Source organism: Chelonoidis abingdonii, chromosome 17, assembly GCF_003597395.2.
Source record: "Chelonoidis abingdonii isolate Lonesome George chromosome 17, CheloAbing_2.0, whole genome shotgun sequence".
Lineage (NCBI taxonomy): Eukaryota > Metazoa > Chordata > Testudines > Testudinidae > Chelonoidis > Chelonoidis abingdonii.
The window spans coordinates 10,496,818-10,514,083 of record NC_133785.1 but is presented as its reverse complement, the minus strand read 5'-3'; the positions used below and the strand labels follow the sequence as shown (position 1 = coordinate 10,514,083).

General features: G+C 46.2%; 1 protein-coding gene across 1 annotated transcript; it reads right to left on the bottom strand.

The window, feature by feature from the left end:
• Positions 1-415: 415 nt before the first annotated feature.
• Positions 416-16,189, bottom strand: TSGA10IP (testis specific 10 interacting protein). Its single transcript, XM_032804343.2, has 7 exons — positions 16,043-16,189; positions 15,417-15,598; positions 14,092-14,786; positions 13,626-13,830; positions 12,957-13,124; positions 950-1,049; positions 416-577 (listed from the first exon to the last, which is right to left on the bottom strand). Exons 1-7 carry the CDS (start codon positions 16,187-16,189, stop codon positions 416-418), a joined length of 1,659 nt encoding a protein of 552 aa, XP_032660234.1.
• Between the last annotated feature and the right edge of the window lie 1,077 nt (positions 16,190-17,266).

The following is a 17,266-nucleotide window of genomic DNA, read 5'->3' as shown; positions in this document are numbered from 1 at the left end:
TCTAGCCTCTTGTTCGGTGGCAACCTGTCAGCAGGACATGAACCAAAGGAACCACTAGATTCCCCCTCCGCTCCCTGAGGTGGGAATAGAACCTAGGAGTCCTGAGTGGGCTGGATGACCCAGGAGGTTCAGCAGGCCCTGTGCTGGGAGATCTATAGACCCTGGACAAAGGAAAATGGAAGATCCAGCTGGATCTATAGAGCCTGGAGTACCCAGCATCCATAGTGCTTGGGGCTGGGACAGCCAGATGATGAGCTATAGGATCCAAGGCAGCGAGATCTGTGGACTCAGAGCTCTGGAATCCAGGGGGACTCTATCAGACCTGGGGCAGCGGGATCCAGCAGGGATCGACAGGGGCAGGGGGATGTGTAGGGCCCAGGACAGTGGGATCCATGGGGGATATCCAGCACCTGGTCTAGGAGAGGCTCCGTGACCGCCTCTGTGTGACTCTGCCGGCTGTCCTGGCAGTGTTGTCCTTGGCCAGGTGCCCTGCATGTCTCCACAACAGCCTCTCATTGATGCCCAGCGCTGCCAGCACCTGGGAGAAGCGCCGCTCCACAGCCAGGCGGGCGTTGGTCTGTGGGGTGAGAGGCAGGGACATCATTCACATCACCCACAGAACGGAGCAGGGCTTAGGCTGCCCACCCCACTGCCCACACTTGAACCTCTCCCAGCTGAGCTAGCAGGGATCTCCTATAGCCAAGAGAGCAATAGGAGGAGTTCACAACCAGGAATAGAATCCAGGCATCCTGGCTCCCAGCCTCCCCACTCTAAGCACTAGACTCCCCTCCCAGAGCTGAATATAGAATTGAGGAGTCCTGGGTGCCAGTTCCCCCTGCTCTAACCGTTAGACCCCCCTTCCCTCATAGAGCCAGAGGTGAAACCCAGGAGTCCTGACTCCCAGCCTCCTCCCCCTGCTCTAACCCACTAGCCTCCACTCCTCTCTCACCTGCATGACACGCTCAAAGAGGTAGGGCCGGCTCTCCACCCTCTCTTGGATCTCCCGCAGCTGGGTATCATACTCTGCCATGCGCTGCTGCTCCAGCCTCCTAGAGCAACAGCACAGACAGGGTGACTGCAGTGAATCCCACCCCTAGTCACTGCCCCCCCTTCAGTGCCCATTCACAAGGACACTCAGGGATCTGCTGGATCCTCTGCCCCAGGGCATTGGCTGTACTAGGGGAATATTACCACCCACCAGGATCAGAACAGATACCCGAATCCCAATGCCTAGGCTCCAGGTCCTTTAGGATCTGGTCCAGTAGAGTGGGAGGATCCAGGGAGAACTATAGAGCCTGGGAGAACCAGGGGATCTATAGGTGCTGGGCTATTGGGACTGAGAGATACAAGAGGCTCTGTGAAGTCTGGGAAATTGTGGGAGATCTATAGCGTATGAGAGATCTGGAGGCTCTATAGGGCCAGGGGGAGGGGAGGCTGGATGATCCTGCAGGATCTTTGGGTTTAGATCAGAATCTGAAATCTGCCCATTAAGCTTATCTCAAATCTTCCCTTTTCACTTAGGTAATTTAACACCTGCCCCAGTCACATGGTTCCTTGGTTTCAGCCCAGCACTCCTGCAATGTCTGGGCCCAGGAGTCCTCAGGGATCTTTATGAGTGTCACTGTTGGTGTCCATGTGGTGTGTAGAGTGTGGATGTGTGTCCAAGTGAGTTTGTGTCTGTGTAGGTGTTGGTGTAGTTGTGTGTATTATGTGTGTGTCTGGGCATTGGAGGGGTGTCTGTATGTAGGTTTTATGTCTGGGTGTCAGTGTGTCTGCATGTTCGTGTGTCAGGGTATTCAGGGTGTCTGTGTTGGGGAGGTGTCATGAATGTTTGTGGAAGTTGGTGTGTCTGTATGTTGGGGGGGGGGTGTCAGGCTGCCTGGATATTGAGGGGTGTTGGGGTGTCTGGGTGTGAGTGTGTTAGGAGGGAGTCTGAATGTTGGTATGTCTGGACATTGGTGGTGGTCAAAGTGTCTGGGAGTTGGTGTGTGCAGAGGTATTAGAGAGAGGTGTCGGTTTGTCTGGAATTGGGAGGTGTCAGGGTGTCGGAATGTGTGTGTTAGTGTCTTTGGTTGTCAATGTGAAAATCAGTGTGTCTGGGTGTTGGGGTGTCAGGGGAGGGTACCAGAGGAAGGTGTCAGATTGTCTGGGTGTCAGTGTATTGGGCTGATGTTTTGGTGTTGTTGTGTCTGAGTACTGGGAGGGGCAGGGTATGGGAGGTGTAGTGGGTGTCAGCGGGGAGATAGTGTCTATGGGTATAGCTATATAGGGGTGTGTCAGCATGTAGTGGGTGTCTGAGTGTTGCGTGTTGGGGGAGTCAGGAAGTCTCGTGTCAACATAGCCAGGGCATATCTTTACCAGATGTTTCCGTGCTGACTGTCTCTCACTCTTGATTTATGTGTGTGTGTGTTTTTTAAACTCCTAATTTTTTTACCTCCCACTTTTGGGCCCCATTCACCCTAAGACCCAGCCAGAAGAGGAGCACGATTTTTGCTGGGAACCAGTCAAACCTAGTGGTTAATAACAATAATAAATACTAAATAGTTATTGATCACCATTATTAACAATTAATACATCTATATTAAATAGGATGACTAGATGTCCCGATTTTATAGGGACAGTCCCGGTATTTGGGGCTTTTTTTTATATGGGCTTCTATTACCCCTCCCACCCCCCCATCCCAATTTTTCACATTTGCTGTCTGGTCACCCTAATATTAATAACGAAGGTCAAATACCATTGATAATCATTAATACTAAAATATTAATCACTATTATAAACAATTATTCAATTAATATTCATGCTAAAGGAGCACTCAAGGATGAGAAGGCCATTGTGGAGAGAAACTAAATGAATTCTTTGCATCAGTCTTCATGGCTGAGGATTTGAGGGAGATACCCAAACCGGAGCCATTCTTTTTAGGTGACAAATCTGAGGAATTGTCCTAGATTGAGGTGTCATTAGAGGCAGTTTTGGAATAAACTGATAAATTAAGGAATAGATGGTATTCACCCAAGAGTTCTGAAGAAACTCAAATATGAAATTTCAGAACTATTAACTGTGGTATATAACCTATCATTTAAATCAGCTTCTGTACCAAATTACTGGAGGATAGGTAATGTGATGCCAATTTTTTAAAAGGGCTCCAGAGGTGATCCCGGCAATTACAGGCCGGTAAGCCTGACTTCAGTACTGGGCAAACTATAGTAAAGAACAGAATTGTCAGACACATCGATTAACATAATTTGTTGGGGAAGAGTCACCTCACCAAATGCTCTTAAACAAAGTAAACTGTCGTAGGATAAGAGGGAAGGTCCTCTCATGGATCAGTAACTGGTTAAAAGATAGGAAACAAGGGATAGGAATAAATAGTCAGTTTTCAGAATGGAGAGAGGTAAATAATGGTGTCCCCCAGGAGTCTGAACTGGGCCCAGTCTTATTCAACATATTCATAAATTATCTGAAACAGGGATAAACAGTGAAGTGGCAAAATTTGCAGATGATACAAAACTACTCAAGATAGCTAAGTCCAATCCAAAGCAGACTGTGAAGAGCTACAAAAGGATCTCACAAAACTGAGTGACTGGGCAACAAAATGGCAGATGACATTCACTGTTAATATATGCAAAGTAATGCACACTGGAAAAATAATTCCAGCTATATATATAAAATGATGGGGTCTAAATTAGCTGTTACCACTCAAAAAAGAAATCTCGGAGTCGTGGATAGTTCTCTGAAAACATCCATTCAATATGCAGCAGTGGTCAAAAAAGCTAACAGAATGTTGGGAATCATTAAGAAAGGAAAAGATAACAAGACAGAAAATATCATATTGCTTCTATATAAATCCATAGTACACCCACATCTTGAATACTGCGTGTAGATGTGGTCACCCTGTTTCAAAACAGATATATAGAAACTGTAAAAGGTTCAGAAAAGGGGCAAAAAAAATTAGGGATATGGAACAGCTTCCATATGAGGAGAGATTAATAAGATTGGGACTTTTCAGCTGGGAAAAGAGATGACTAAGGGGATATATGATAGAGGTCTATAAAATCATGACTAGTGTGGAGAACATAAATAAGGAAGTGTTATTTACTCCTTCTCATAACACAAGAACTAGGGGTCACCAAATTAAATTAATAGGCAACAGGTTTAAAACAAACAAAAGGAAGTATTTCTTCACACAATGCACAGTCAACCCGTGTAACTCTTTGCCAGAGGATGTTATAAAGGCCAAGACTATAACAGGATTCTAAAAAGAACTAGATAAGTTCATGGAGGATAAGGTCCATCAATGACTTTTAGCGAGGATGAGCAGGGATGGTGTCCGTACCGTCTGTTTGCCAAAAGCTGGGAATGGGCGACGAGATGATCGCTTGATGATTACCTGTTCTGTTCATTCCCTCTGGGGCACCTGGCATTGGCCATTGTTGGAAGACAGGATTCTGGGCTAGATGGACCTTTCGTCTGACCCAATATGGCCATTCTTATGTTCTTAATATGTTAACAAATATTAAATTAATATTGATTAGTATCCACAACTACAAATTACTATGATTCTCTATTAAGATATCAAAACATTGTTTAGTACTGTTTATAAATACTAAATTAATATCAATCATTCATCAATACTAAATATTAGTTACTATTAAAAGATAAAAGATGAGTTGTGGGACAACGGACAAAGTGGTGGAGGCTCGTGGATAGGGAAGTTAGTCTAAGATTTAAGGATTCTGTGGAGGTAAGACAACGACCAAACCAATGGTGACGATACTAACAAGATTTTGGGGAAAACATCCAAACTTATTACAGAAAGTGCACAAGCTGCCTGTGGCCAAATGAAAGAAAGAAAATATGGCAAGGAGATGTGGGGATGGTCCATTAATGTGTAGGAGGCAGTAAAGAAGGAAAGGTTGAAGCGATGGCAGAACGTAAGAACAGTGGAATGTCATGAGGAATACAAGCGGGTAAAGAAAAGGGTGAAAAGAGCAGTTGTAGAAGCTAAGAGTCAGGCATTTTAGAGCCTTATATGCAGGCCTACTAACAAAGGAAGGTGGAAAAGAAATATTAGATTTGCCTCAATTAAGCAAAGAAGCAAAGCAAAGAACAGAGGACTTGGAAGCTGTGAAGTGTTCAAAGATGAAAATGGAAAAGTACTGCTGGAAGACTTGCATCCGAAGAAGTGGGCTGTAGCCCACGAAAGCTTATGCTCAAATAAATTTGTTAGTCTCTAAGGTGCCACAAGTACTGCTGTTCTTTTTGCTGGAAGACATTGGAATCATTAGGAGCTGGAGGTAGTTTTATGAGAAACTGTTCAATGAAGAGAATGCGATGAAAACATTGAGAGAAGTATCCACAAGCAATAACCTCACAGGACCTATCACTATGATGGAGACACAGACCGCGCTAAAGATGATAAAGCTTGGGCAGGCAATGGGACTGGCCAGTGCCCCAATCAAGCATTGAAAGCATTAGGCCATGAGGGTGTGGGATCAATGACAAACTTCTTCAACTTAATCCTCTGTCCTGGAAAAAAACCTGAGGCAAGCACATTGGTCCCTAACTTTATTCATAAAGGAGCTGTGCAAAAATATAGTTGTTACCAACCCGTCATGGTAACAGGTCACGTGAGGAGCTGGCTGGAAAGAATTGTCAACAAAAGACTTTGGGAGAAGCTGCTGCATCGAATAAGCAACAACCCGTTTGGTTGGGTTTATGCCCGGAAGGCTAACAATGAACGCAGTGTTTGCTGCCCAAATATTGTAGGAGACGTACAGGGAAATAACATTATGTTGTGTCGTGAAGATAAATACAACTGGAAAGGGACCTAAGAGCACTGGAGGGCTGCATTAGAAGAAAATGGCTTACAAATCAACCAGCAAAAAACAGAATGTTTTGTTGAGCAAAACAATGAAAAGCCAGTAAAATTAGGTGGTACAAAGTATGTGCAATAATTTAAATATCTTGGTTTAGTGCACTGCTGAGCCATGATGGGAATATAGATGCAGATGTTAGGAGCTGCATGAAGAGCGCTTGGTGTGAATGCAGGAAGTTGGCAGGAATTATCTTCTATACAAATATGCCAAGTATTCAAAAGAGCAAAATGTGTAGGATCATGATTCAGCCAGCCATGACATATGGGTCAGAATGCTGGCCAACAAGGAAGAGAGAAGAACAACAACTTCACACTGCCAAATGAGAATGCTCGGATGGACACTGGGTAAAATGAGAGCTAATAGGCTATGCAGTGAAACAGTACAAGCCATGATGCAGATAGCCACCATCACAGAAAAGCTGAGGAAGTATCAACCGAGATGGCTGGGTCATGCGAGATGATGAAATGTGGGATATGGTAGCCAGAGACAAGAACTACTAATCACAGGACAAAGACCATAAAGAAGACCTAGAAAAAGATGGTTAGAGATGTTGAAGGAGGACATGAAGAAGGTTTTTGTCAGCTTGGAAGACCCACTTGACAAGAAGGCTTGGAGATGAAGGTCAAGAGCTGCTGATCCTGAGTGATGGGACAAAGCAAAGGAGAATACTTATAGATACTTAGCTCTTCTATAGTACTTTTCATCAGTAAATCTCAAAGTGCTTTATAAAGGTGGTTGGTATTGTTATCCCCATTTTACAGCTGGAGAAACTGAGGCATAGAAAGGTGAAGTGGCTTCCTCAAGGTCACCCAGCAGGCCACCTGCAGAGCCATAAATAGAACTCAGGTCTCCTGAGTGCCAGTCCAGTACTCTACCCAAGAGTATGACTGAATACTAAAATATATTGTAATGCTAATAAATCTTAAATTAATATTGATCATTCATTAATACTAAATATTACTACTACTAATTACTAAATATAAATTACTATTGTTAATAAATGTTAAAATATCAGTAGTTCCTGAATACTAAGTTAATATCACTATTAACAATTACTAAATTAATACTGAGAGAGACAAGCTGGGTGATGTAATATCTTTTAATGGACCAAATTCTGTTGGTTACCTGACCCAGCTTGTGTCTCTCATATCCTGAGACCAATATGGCTACAATAACACAGCAAACAATAAATTAATACTAGTGACTATGTTTAAAAATATAATGCAAATCATGATTTATATTCATAAATAATATTAATCACTATTAAGAATAGGAATATATTACTAAAGCAGTTAATATTAAAATTAAGATAAATAATTCATAAATACAAAATATCTATATTAATAATTATAGACTCATAGACTTTAAGGTCAGAAGGGACCATCGTGATCATCTAGTCTGACCTCCTGCACATGGCAGGCCACAGAATCTCATCCACCCACTCCTGTAATAGACTCTGGCCTCTGGCTGAGTTACTAAAGTCCTCAAATCATGGTTTAAAGACTTCACGTACAGAGAATTCACCATTTCAACTAGTTTAAACCTGCAAGTGAACCGTGCTCCACGCTGCAGAGGAAGGTGAAAACTACCCAAGGTCTCTGCCAATCTGACCTGGGGGGAAATACTTTTCCGACCCCAAATATGGCAATCAGTCAGACCCTGAGAATATGGGCAAGACTCGCCAGGCAGATATCTGGGAAAGAATTCTCTGTACTAACTCCGAGCCCTCCCCTTCTAGTGTCTCATCTCCAGCCATTGGGGATTTTTTCTACCAGCAGTCACAGATGGGCCACATGCCATGTAGGCAGTCCCGTCATACCATCTCTTCCATAAAATTATCAAGCCCAGTCTTGAAGTCAGTTAGATATTTTGCCCCCACTGCTCCCCTGGGAAGGCTCATCCAGAACTTCACTCCTCTGATGGTTACCTTCACCTAATTTCAAGCTTAAACTTGTTGATGACCAGTTTACATCCATTTGTTCTTGTGTGCACACTGGTGCTTAACTTAAATAGCTCTTCTCCCTCCCTGATATTTATCCCTCTGATGTCTTTGTAGAGAGCAATCATATCTCCCTCTGCCTTCTTTTGGTTAGGCTAAACAAGCCAAGGTCTTTGATTTCCCTCTCATAATGTAGGCTTTCCAGTCTTTGGATCATCCTAGTAGCCCTTCTCTGTACCTGTTCCCATTTGAATTCATCCTTCTTAAACATGGGAGACCAGAATTGCACACAGTATTCCAAATGAGGTATCACCAGTGCTTTGTATAATGGTACTAACACTTCCCTGTCTCTACTGGAAATACCTAGTCTGATGCTTCCTAGGAATGCATTAGCCTTTTTCACAACTGCATCATAGCTCATAGTCATTCTGTGATCAACCAATATACCCAGGATTTTTCTCTTCCTTTGTTGCTTCCAACTGATAAGTCCCTAGCTCAGGGGTAGGCAACCTATGGCACATGTGCCAAAGGCGGCACACAAGCTGATTTTCAGTGGCACTCACACTGCCCGGCTCCTGGCCACAGGTCTGGGGGCTCGGCATTTTAATTTAATTTTAAATGAAGCTTCTTAAACATTTTAAAAACCTTATTTACTTTACATACAACAATAGTTTACTTATATATTATAGACTTATAGAAAGAGACCTTCTAAAAACGTTAAAATGTATTACTGGCCCACGAAACCTTAAATTAAAGTGAATAAATGAAGACTCGGCACAGCACTTCTGAAAGGTTGCCGACCTCTGCCCTATCTTTTAGCAAAACTTCTTGTTGTTAGTCCCTAAATCCATGACCTTGCACTTTGCACAATTAAATTTCATCCCTTTTCTATTACTCCAGTCTACAAGGTCATCCAGATCTTCCTGTATGATATTCCAGTCCTTCTCAGTATTGCCAATACCTCCCAAATTTGTGTCATAGTCAAATTTTATTAGCACACTCTCACTTTTTGTGCCATGGTCAGTAATAATATTAACTAAGAATGGGCCCAAGACCGATCCCTGGGGAACTCCACTAGTAACTTCCCTCCAGCCTGACAGTTCACCTTTCAGTATGACCTGTTGTAGTCTCCCCTTTAAGCAGTTCCTTGTCCACCTTTTAATTCTCATATTAATCTCCATCTTCTCCAGTTTAATTAATAATTTCCCATGTAGAACTGTATCAAATGCCTTACTGAAATCTAGGTAGATTAGATCTAGTGCATGTCCTTTGTCTAAAATATCAGTTAACTTCCCAAAGAAGATTGGCCTGGTATGATTTACCTTTTGCAAAGCCATGTTGTATTTTATCCCAATGACCATTCATCTCTATGTCCGTAACTACATTCTCTTTCAAAATTTGTTCAAAGATCTTGCATGTAATTGAGGTAGAACTAATTGGCCTGTAGTTTCTTTTTCCCTTGCTTCAAAATAGGAACTATATTAGCAATTCTTCAGTCATAATGTTAATATTAAATCTTGATCATTCATAAATACTAAATATTATTACTCTATTATGAATGCTAAATATTAATTTATATGGTTCATAAATATGTTAATAATGATCATTGATAGACACCAGGTTAATATCACTATTAACAATTACTAAATACTACTTGCTTATAATTAATTTGTTGTTATTATTATTATTATTAATTATTAGTAGTAGTAGTATTGTTATTATTAATAATCATCATCATGATTATTATGGCAGTGCCTATGGGCCAGCCAAGGTCAGACCCCATTTTGCAAAGCACTCATCTAACACGAAGTAGCAGATGGTCCCTGCCCTGAAAAGTTTACAGCCTACATAGACCAGACAGACACAGGATGGGGGAAAGGGTGTAACACACAAGCAGAGGGAACACTGTGATTAATTAATAATTGAATATTAGTGTGGGGTGTGTGTGGGTGTGTGAAATGTCATTGAGGCTGGTGAGGGTGGCTGCTACCCTTTATTTAAGATAGCAGACAGACAGTAAAGCACCACTCCCAATACAACAAAGGCAGTTGTGAGTTTGCCCAGGGATTGGAACAATATGGGCAGATGGTTTTGGTTAGGCATAGACTGCGTGTGTGGCTTACTTTACACTACAAAGTTTTGCCATCATAGCTCTGTTAGCTAGGAGTGCAAAAAAAAAACACAAAAAACACACTCCCTAGCTCACATAGCTGTGCCAGCAATGTTTCTGGTGTAGACGCAACTATACGGACACAAGAGTGCTTCTGTAGACTTAGGGCTGGTCTATAGTAGACAATTAGATTGACCAAGCTACATCACTCAGGGGTGTGAAAAATCCACACCCCTGAGTGATGAAGTTAAGCCGACTTAACCCCCAGTGGAGACAACACTAGTTTGATGGAAGAATTCTTCCATTGACCTAGCCACCACTTCTCAGGGACAGGGAGGTAGATTTGCTACAGTGACCAGAGAATCCCTCCCATCACTGTACTAAGGGCTAGTTTACAGCTGCACCACTGTAGCACGTCTGGTGAAGACGCTCTATGCCAATGGCAGAGAGCTCTCCCATCGGCATTATAACTCCACCTCCATGAGAGGCAGTAGCTATGCTCTCCCGCAAACATAACGCTGTGCACATCAGCGCTTAGTGTGGTATAATTTACGTCACTCAAGGATGTGGATTATTCACACCCTGAGTGATGTAAGTTATATTGAAGTAAATGGTAGTGGAGACAAGGGCTAAGTGTCTATGCTGCAGCGCTAGAGTTGCGCAGCTGCAGCACTGCTGTATGTTTTTAAGTGTAGACATAGCCCTAGCTGATGTCATTCAGGGAGATGGTGCAGCTATGCTGGTGGAACTCCTTCTGCTGACCTACACTGCATCTCCACTAGGGGGCTCTGCCAGGCTAGCTATGCTAGTATACTATGCTAGCAAAATATTTGCAGCCTAGACAAGCCCTACACCTTTGTATGCATAAGAGAAGCAAAAGAGACCACACAGGAAGACAGACACAGACTCAGCCCAGACAAGCATGGTGTAGGACCCAGAGAGAAGCCTGAAGAGGCTTGAGGACTTCTGGGCCTGGTGCTACTGAAGAGGCTTGCAGCTGTGAGCAAATAAACTACCTCCTGTTTGGTTCCTCCTTTGTTCAGGGAAACAGGACTTTGTACAATCTTTGTTAAAAAACAGAATTGCACCACAAAACAAAACAAAACTGACTCCATCATCAATTTCTCCTCCTAACTGGAACAACTCACAACACCCTGAATTTGGCTAACTGCTCGCATCAAAAGAAGTAGCAATTAATTACTACTGTTGCCAAATATTAAATTAATATGATTCACCATTAAAATACTAACTGATATTAATTGCTAGCATTTATTACTAAATTAATATTAGCTGCTGTTTTTAATAAATATCAAAATAATACTGATCACCCTTAACACTAAATTTCTAGTAATCACTAATATTTAAAAGCACTACATTAATATGAACTGTTGTGAAACAATTAAATTAATATTAATCACCATTATTAGTATTATATTAAAATTAATCAATATTATTTATTACTGAATGAATATAGGCTACCACTGGTAATTATGCATGTTGATTTTATATTGATCACTGTTAATAACTGTTAGGCCTGAATAAAGATATAGCAGACAAAACCAGGTAAGCCAACCTGACCAAAGTCAGGCTAACAGAGATTTTTGGGTAATTCCTGAGTGGAAAATGCTGAAAAAGCAGCACAAAGCGGTGGGAAAAAGTGAGATAAGAGAGAAGCTGCATTCCTGGCATAGTGCCAGATGTGCTGTGTTAGGAGCACCCCTTTGAAGAACTGATAAGAACTCTAGCTTCCCAGTCTCCTCGTTTCCACTCCCTGGTTTTGTTCTTTGTTTGTTTTTAACTCCCCTACATTTCTAACTTTAGGCATCTGTGTATACTAAAAGTGTCTAGTTTCTAGTTGTTAAACGAAGGGGGTGGGTTGCTCAAGTGAATAGTTTATGACGCGATGGAACTGTCTATATAGGCTTATACTAAGATGTAAAGGGGGGGGGGCGGTTCTCTCTGGAGACGAGCTGCTCTCTATTGATGCGTGCACTTGTCAATAAAGAGCTTTTGATCGGACCTTGCTGGTTTTGCCTGTTTTTCTCGCAGTCAGACAACGAACTTTGCCGTCTGGGTTAGAGTCCCCGACAATAACCATACATTATTATTAAATTTATTAATACGCTATTTTAAATTGCTGTTGATTATAATCAATATTACATTATTGTGTGTCTATATTATGAACAATTATTACAATTAATTATGAGTATTTTTATCAAGCCCACTGATTTCAAGAAAGCCACCTGTGTGAGAAAAGTTACACATAAATAGAAGTGTTCTCTAGATTGTTATTATTAGGTGTATCGGTGTCTAGAGGCCCTGACCAAGATCATGGCCCCTGTTGTACCAGATGCTACACAGACACACAGGGTCTGTCTACTATGCAACTGGGATGTGTGAGTGCAGAATATGTAGCCAGACCTGAGCTAGCTGATCCAGCTAGTGTGCTAAAAATAGACATGCAGTCATGGCCACACAGATGGTGGAACAAGCTAGCTACCTGAGTACAAACATATCCAGGGTTCTGAGTGGGATAGTACTTGGCTGCTAATCTGTGCTGCCACGGCTACACAGCTATTGCTGGCATGCTAGCTGGATCAAAGGTAGTTCAGGTATTTCTACATGTTCTGCAATCACACCTCTCAACTGCACTGTAGACAGCCTCCCAGTGAGAGCCAGTCCCTGCCCCAGTGAGCTGCCATTCTAAACAGACAAAGGGACAGAGAGCAAACTGAGGTTGAGAGTGGAAAAAGGAACTTGCTGAAGTACAGCGGCGGAGATGGGAACAGAACCCAGATGTTCCGAGCACTTGTCCTCTGCCCTATCTACTGACAATTAATTCCTATAAGAGAGAGTAGGGGGCCATGGGTCAGATTTAAGGGGCAGGAGCAGAGCTTGTGGGGAGCCCAGGGCTGAGCTAGCAGTGGGCTGAGGGTCGGGATTGAGAGGCACCAGGAGCACCATGTGGTGGTTTCCACACTCCTCTGTCTCTCACACCAGGCTGCTCCTTTCTTCCCCTCTCTGTTACCTCAGCTCTTCTCTCTTCCTTTGCGTGGTCTGGGCCAAGCTGCCCGGGGGACTGTAGGCTGCCAGGCACTTGGCCACTTCCCTCTGCACCTGTTGCTGCTTGACCCGGCGCTGCTCTGCTCGCCTCTTCTCCTGCTTCTCCCGTCGCTCCCACTCCAACAGCAACAGCCTGCACCAGGAGCAAAGGAGAAGGCTCAGCCAGGTGGCACCTATAAAAATTGTTCCAGCCTCCTGGCTGGGGGAAACCCTTAGCTGGGATAGCAGGGGGCTGCGGGGCAGAGCTGGGGGCAGTGGGCACTGGAAGCCAGGGCTGGGATAGCAGGGGGATCTAGGTAGGCAGGCAAGTTGTCTGCTGTTAAGCTGGACAGTCCTGCCTTTCTAACATTAGTCCCCTATCTGGCATGTTCTTCTAAATGGTGCCCCTCGTGTGGCACTGGCAGAGGCGGGCTCATGCCATTACTAGTAGCACTGCAATGTTCGGCACTCGGAGGACGTGCAAGTGGCCACCCTAGCTCTAGGTCAGGACTGAGGGTTACCAGCAGATCTAGGGAGGGGGAAACCTAGGAATGGGATAGCAGAGGGGCTGCAGCAGAGCTGGGGGGAGGCCAGGGCTGGGATAGCTGGGCAGGTACAGCTGGGGTGGGAATTGATTTAAGGGCACTGTCCATACCTGGTAGCCTCCTGCCGTTTGTCAGAGGCTCTGGTGGGTGGCACTGAGGGTAGGGGGTCAAACTCTGAGCAGGACTGGGACCCGCAGTGGAAGCTCCAGAGCTGGCGCAGCTGTTGCTGCTCCCAGTCTCTGAGCTCGTCCCCAGGCTGGTGCTGAGAGCTGCTGGCCACATGGAAGTGGAAGGGTTTGCAGATGGTCAGCTTGGCTGAGAGGGGGACACAGAAAACATTAATGGAAGGTCCCAGAATCCCTCCCTCACCAGTTGCACTGCCCCACCCCAGAAGCAGTTGCATCGCAGCACCAGGGAAAGGGTCGCTGTATAACAGCTCCTGCGTCTCACCCAGGGATTCCTGTATAAACAGCCCCACCTCAGACGCAGCTCCACCTTCGCGCCAGGCAAGGGCTTCTGTATAAACAGCTTCTTCACCCTACCCCAAAAGCAATTGCATCTGTCTCCTTGGCTTACCTCTCACTTTCCTCTTCTCCAGCTGCTCCTGGAACCTCCTGTGGAGTGTCTCAAAGTCGGGGATGGTTTGGTTGATGATGGGCTGGAACTGCATCTTGTCTTTGGGGGCCAACCCCCTGCCCTTCCTTCTGTGCTCCCTGGGGCTTGGGTCCTGGGGCTCTGTGGCCAGGCACAGGACCTCAGCTCTCAGCCTGGCCCGGAGCTGCTGGGCGGAGGCGACTGCCTCCCATGCCGGGGAGGACACAGCCTCTTCCAGACTCAGCAGCTGCTGAGCCAGTTGGAGCCAGTGCCTCCGCTCTTCCTGGAGCTGGCGTTTGCGGGCCTCGCTCCGGGCCTCCATCTTCCAATACAGTGAAGAGAGGGTGCTGGGGGAGGACTGGGGGGCTCGCTTGATCCTGCTCCCCTCAGTGCTGCTGCGCCCCTGTGAGCTGCCAGCTCGTTGGTCTACATGTCCCTGCAAATCTGTCGTTGTCGGGCGGACATTCTCACGGGGGGAGTTGTTAGGGGCTCTGCGAGGCTCCCCCTTCTTGACCTTATCCAGGGAAGGAGCTGGGAGGAGGGCACGACCGTTGAGCGAGAATTCCTCCCACATCCACTGGAAGGGGAAGGAGGGGCGGAGATTGTGGGGTAAGGGATCAGGGGTGCAGGAGTGAGCTGGCTTGGAGAGAAGGGTGTCCTCAGAAACGTCTGTCTGCCTGGTCGTGGGAAGGAGAGGAGATGATAAGTGTCAGGTCAGAGCAACGGGGCCATCTAGCCTGGTAGCCTCCAGATCAGACCTAATAGGCTCATCTAGTCTAGTATCGCCATCACTCCGCTGACACTCTAAACTAGACTAATGGGTCCATCTACAGGGCATACGAAAAACCTGACCAGATCTCCCTCTGAGCTGGCAACAGACTCCGAGCTGCACCCCTCCCAACCACTCTAACCCAATAGAGCCCACTCCCCTCCCTTTATCTGTTTAGACTTTGAGCTCTTTGGGACTGGGACTGTCTCTCACTGTGTGTCTGGGCACTGCCCAGTGCTTTGGGGCCCCAATCTTGATCAGGGTCTGTGCAGCACCTAGGACAGTGAGGGCCCCTGATCTGGGATGGGGTGGGGGGGTCTGTGCAGCACCCACCAGAATGGGAGTCCCGATATTAGTCAGGGTCTGTGCAGCGCCCGGCACAGTTGTGACTCTGGTCTTGGGATCTGTGCAGCACCTGCCACTAAATGGGTACTGATCTCAGTTGGCACATCCGGGTGCTACTAATATAATCTCCATGGAGCTGCAGCAAGGATGAGTTTGGCCCAATAGCCATAAGGATCCCATCCAACCTACTCACCTTCCTGCAGATGGGGCTGAGTCCTGGTTTTCATCAGAGGTGTCCCTCACACGTGGCTCCTGCATCTTGCACTGTGGGGCCTGTCTGCCTCTTCTCCCTGAAGTGGGGTCTCTGGGTGACCCCTTCCTCTTCCCTTTCCTCATCAAGACCACGATTCCATCACCGGAATTGAAAACCTCCTCCTGAAACCGCAGACCAGAGGCAGGAGGGACCCAGCTTTTCCCTACAGAGACTGGTTGGCTCAGGGCAGCAGGGAATGGGACACGAGGCCTTTTCCCTCTAGGAGGTCCTGGCTCAAAGTGCCCTAGTCCACTAGCCCCCACTCCTCCCAAAGCTGGGAATAGAGTGTCCTGACAACCTGACTTCCACTCCCTTGCTCCTTAGTCAATGGTGTTTCTCTACAAACACCAACCCAGGATAGTGAGTGAGAGAGACACGCGCCAGTTAAGGAGACCCTACAAAAACTAACCCCAACCTAACAATTTTCCCTGAGTGTTTGCCCCTGAGGGGAGTTCCCAACAGCAGGGAGATGAAGTTAGAGTTTGGGGTGGTCTAAAATAGATGTTGGGTTCCCCAAAAGTGGGGGAAGCCAGTATGTAGTGGGGGAGGGAGATACCAGGTATTACCTCTTGGGGAAGAGAATCTGAGAGCAGCCCTAGCAGGTGCACCCTCCCTTTCTTCTGGTACAGGGTGCCAGGTGCCCGGGCGCTGGAGTCCAGGGAGGGGCTGATGCAGGCGTTGGTGAACATGGAACGGCGGTGGGCCCCCAGCATGGTGCCTACCTGACTGCCCCACCCCCAGCTGTTACTGTGGTGACTGACCTGGTTCCAGAACATGGCAAGGGGGGGGGGGTTCCAGAACTAGGCCCTGCCCCCTTCATATAGTCACCATAGTAACTGTGATGGTGTGTGGTGGGGGGCAGATGTGGTACTTGTATGGACCCCAGCAGAGAGGGACTGAGGGGAAGGGGTTTGTGAGTTCAGAGATCCCAACTGAGAGGCAGGACTCCTGGGTTCTGTTCACTATTCTGGGAGCAGCAGGTAATCTAATGAGTTGAGGGGACTGTGCATCAGGACTCCTGGGTTCTATGCCCAGCTCTGGGAGGAGAGTGGGGTCTGTGACTGCTGGGTTTCTTGCACCCTCCTGTGAAGTATCTCATGCCAGCCACTGTCCAAGACAGGATACCGTGGTAGATGGACCTTGACTCTGATCCAGGCCAGTGGACCCAGTGTTCTGGGAGAGACCCTGGTGTTAGACCCCCAAGGAAGGGAGAGGTTGGGAGGGACAGCAGAAGTCTCAGGGACATTGTGTAGCTCATGGACTGTGTGGGGAATGCCCATGCATTCAGAACAATGCCATTGCCCTTCCAACATATTGGAGAGTACCTGCCATGGGGAAGGAGGAGAGGGGGAGCAAGGTGTCTAGGGTCACAGGTGGCCCAGAGGGGGGGGGCACTGTACTGAAACCCAGGATAGCTGGCTTCTATTCCTGGCTCTGCAACTGACTTTGGGAAAATCCCTTCCCCCACTGCGTGCCTTAGTTTCCCCTCCCACCCTTTCTCTAGTTTGACTGTGAGCTCTTCAGAGCAGGGACTGTCACCGTGCAGCACCCACAGTGATGGGGCCCCCAATCTTGGTCATGGTCTGTGCAACAACCGGTATAACAGGAGTCCCCGATCTCACTCAGGTTTTCTTCAGGATCCAGGAGGACCCCAGTCTTGCACCAAAATTCAGTCTGGGCACTAATAGAATGCAAGTAAGTAATAATAACAACAACAATGAGAGACAAGGACCTGGATTTTATTGCAGAACTTAAAGATGGTGCTGCCAGGAGCACAGTGCCTCCAGCAC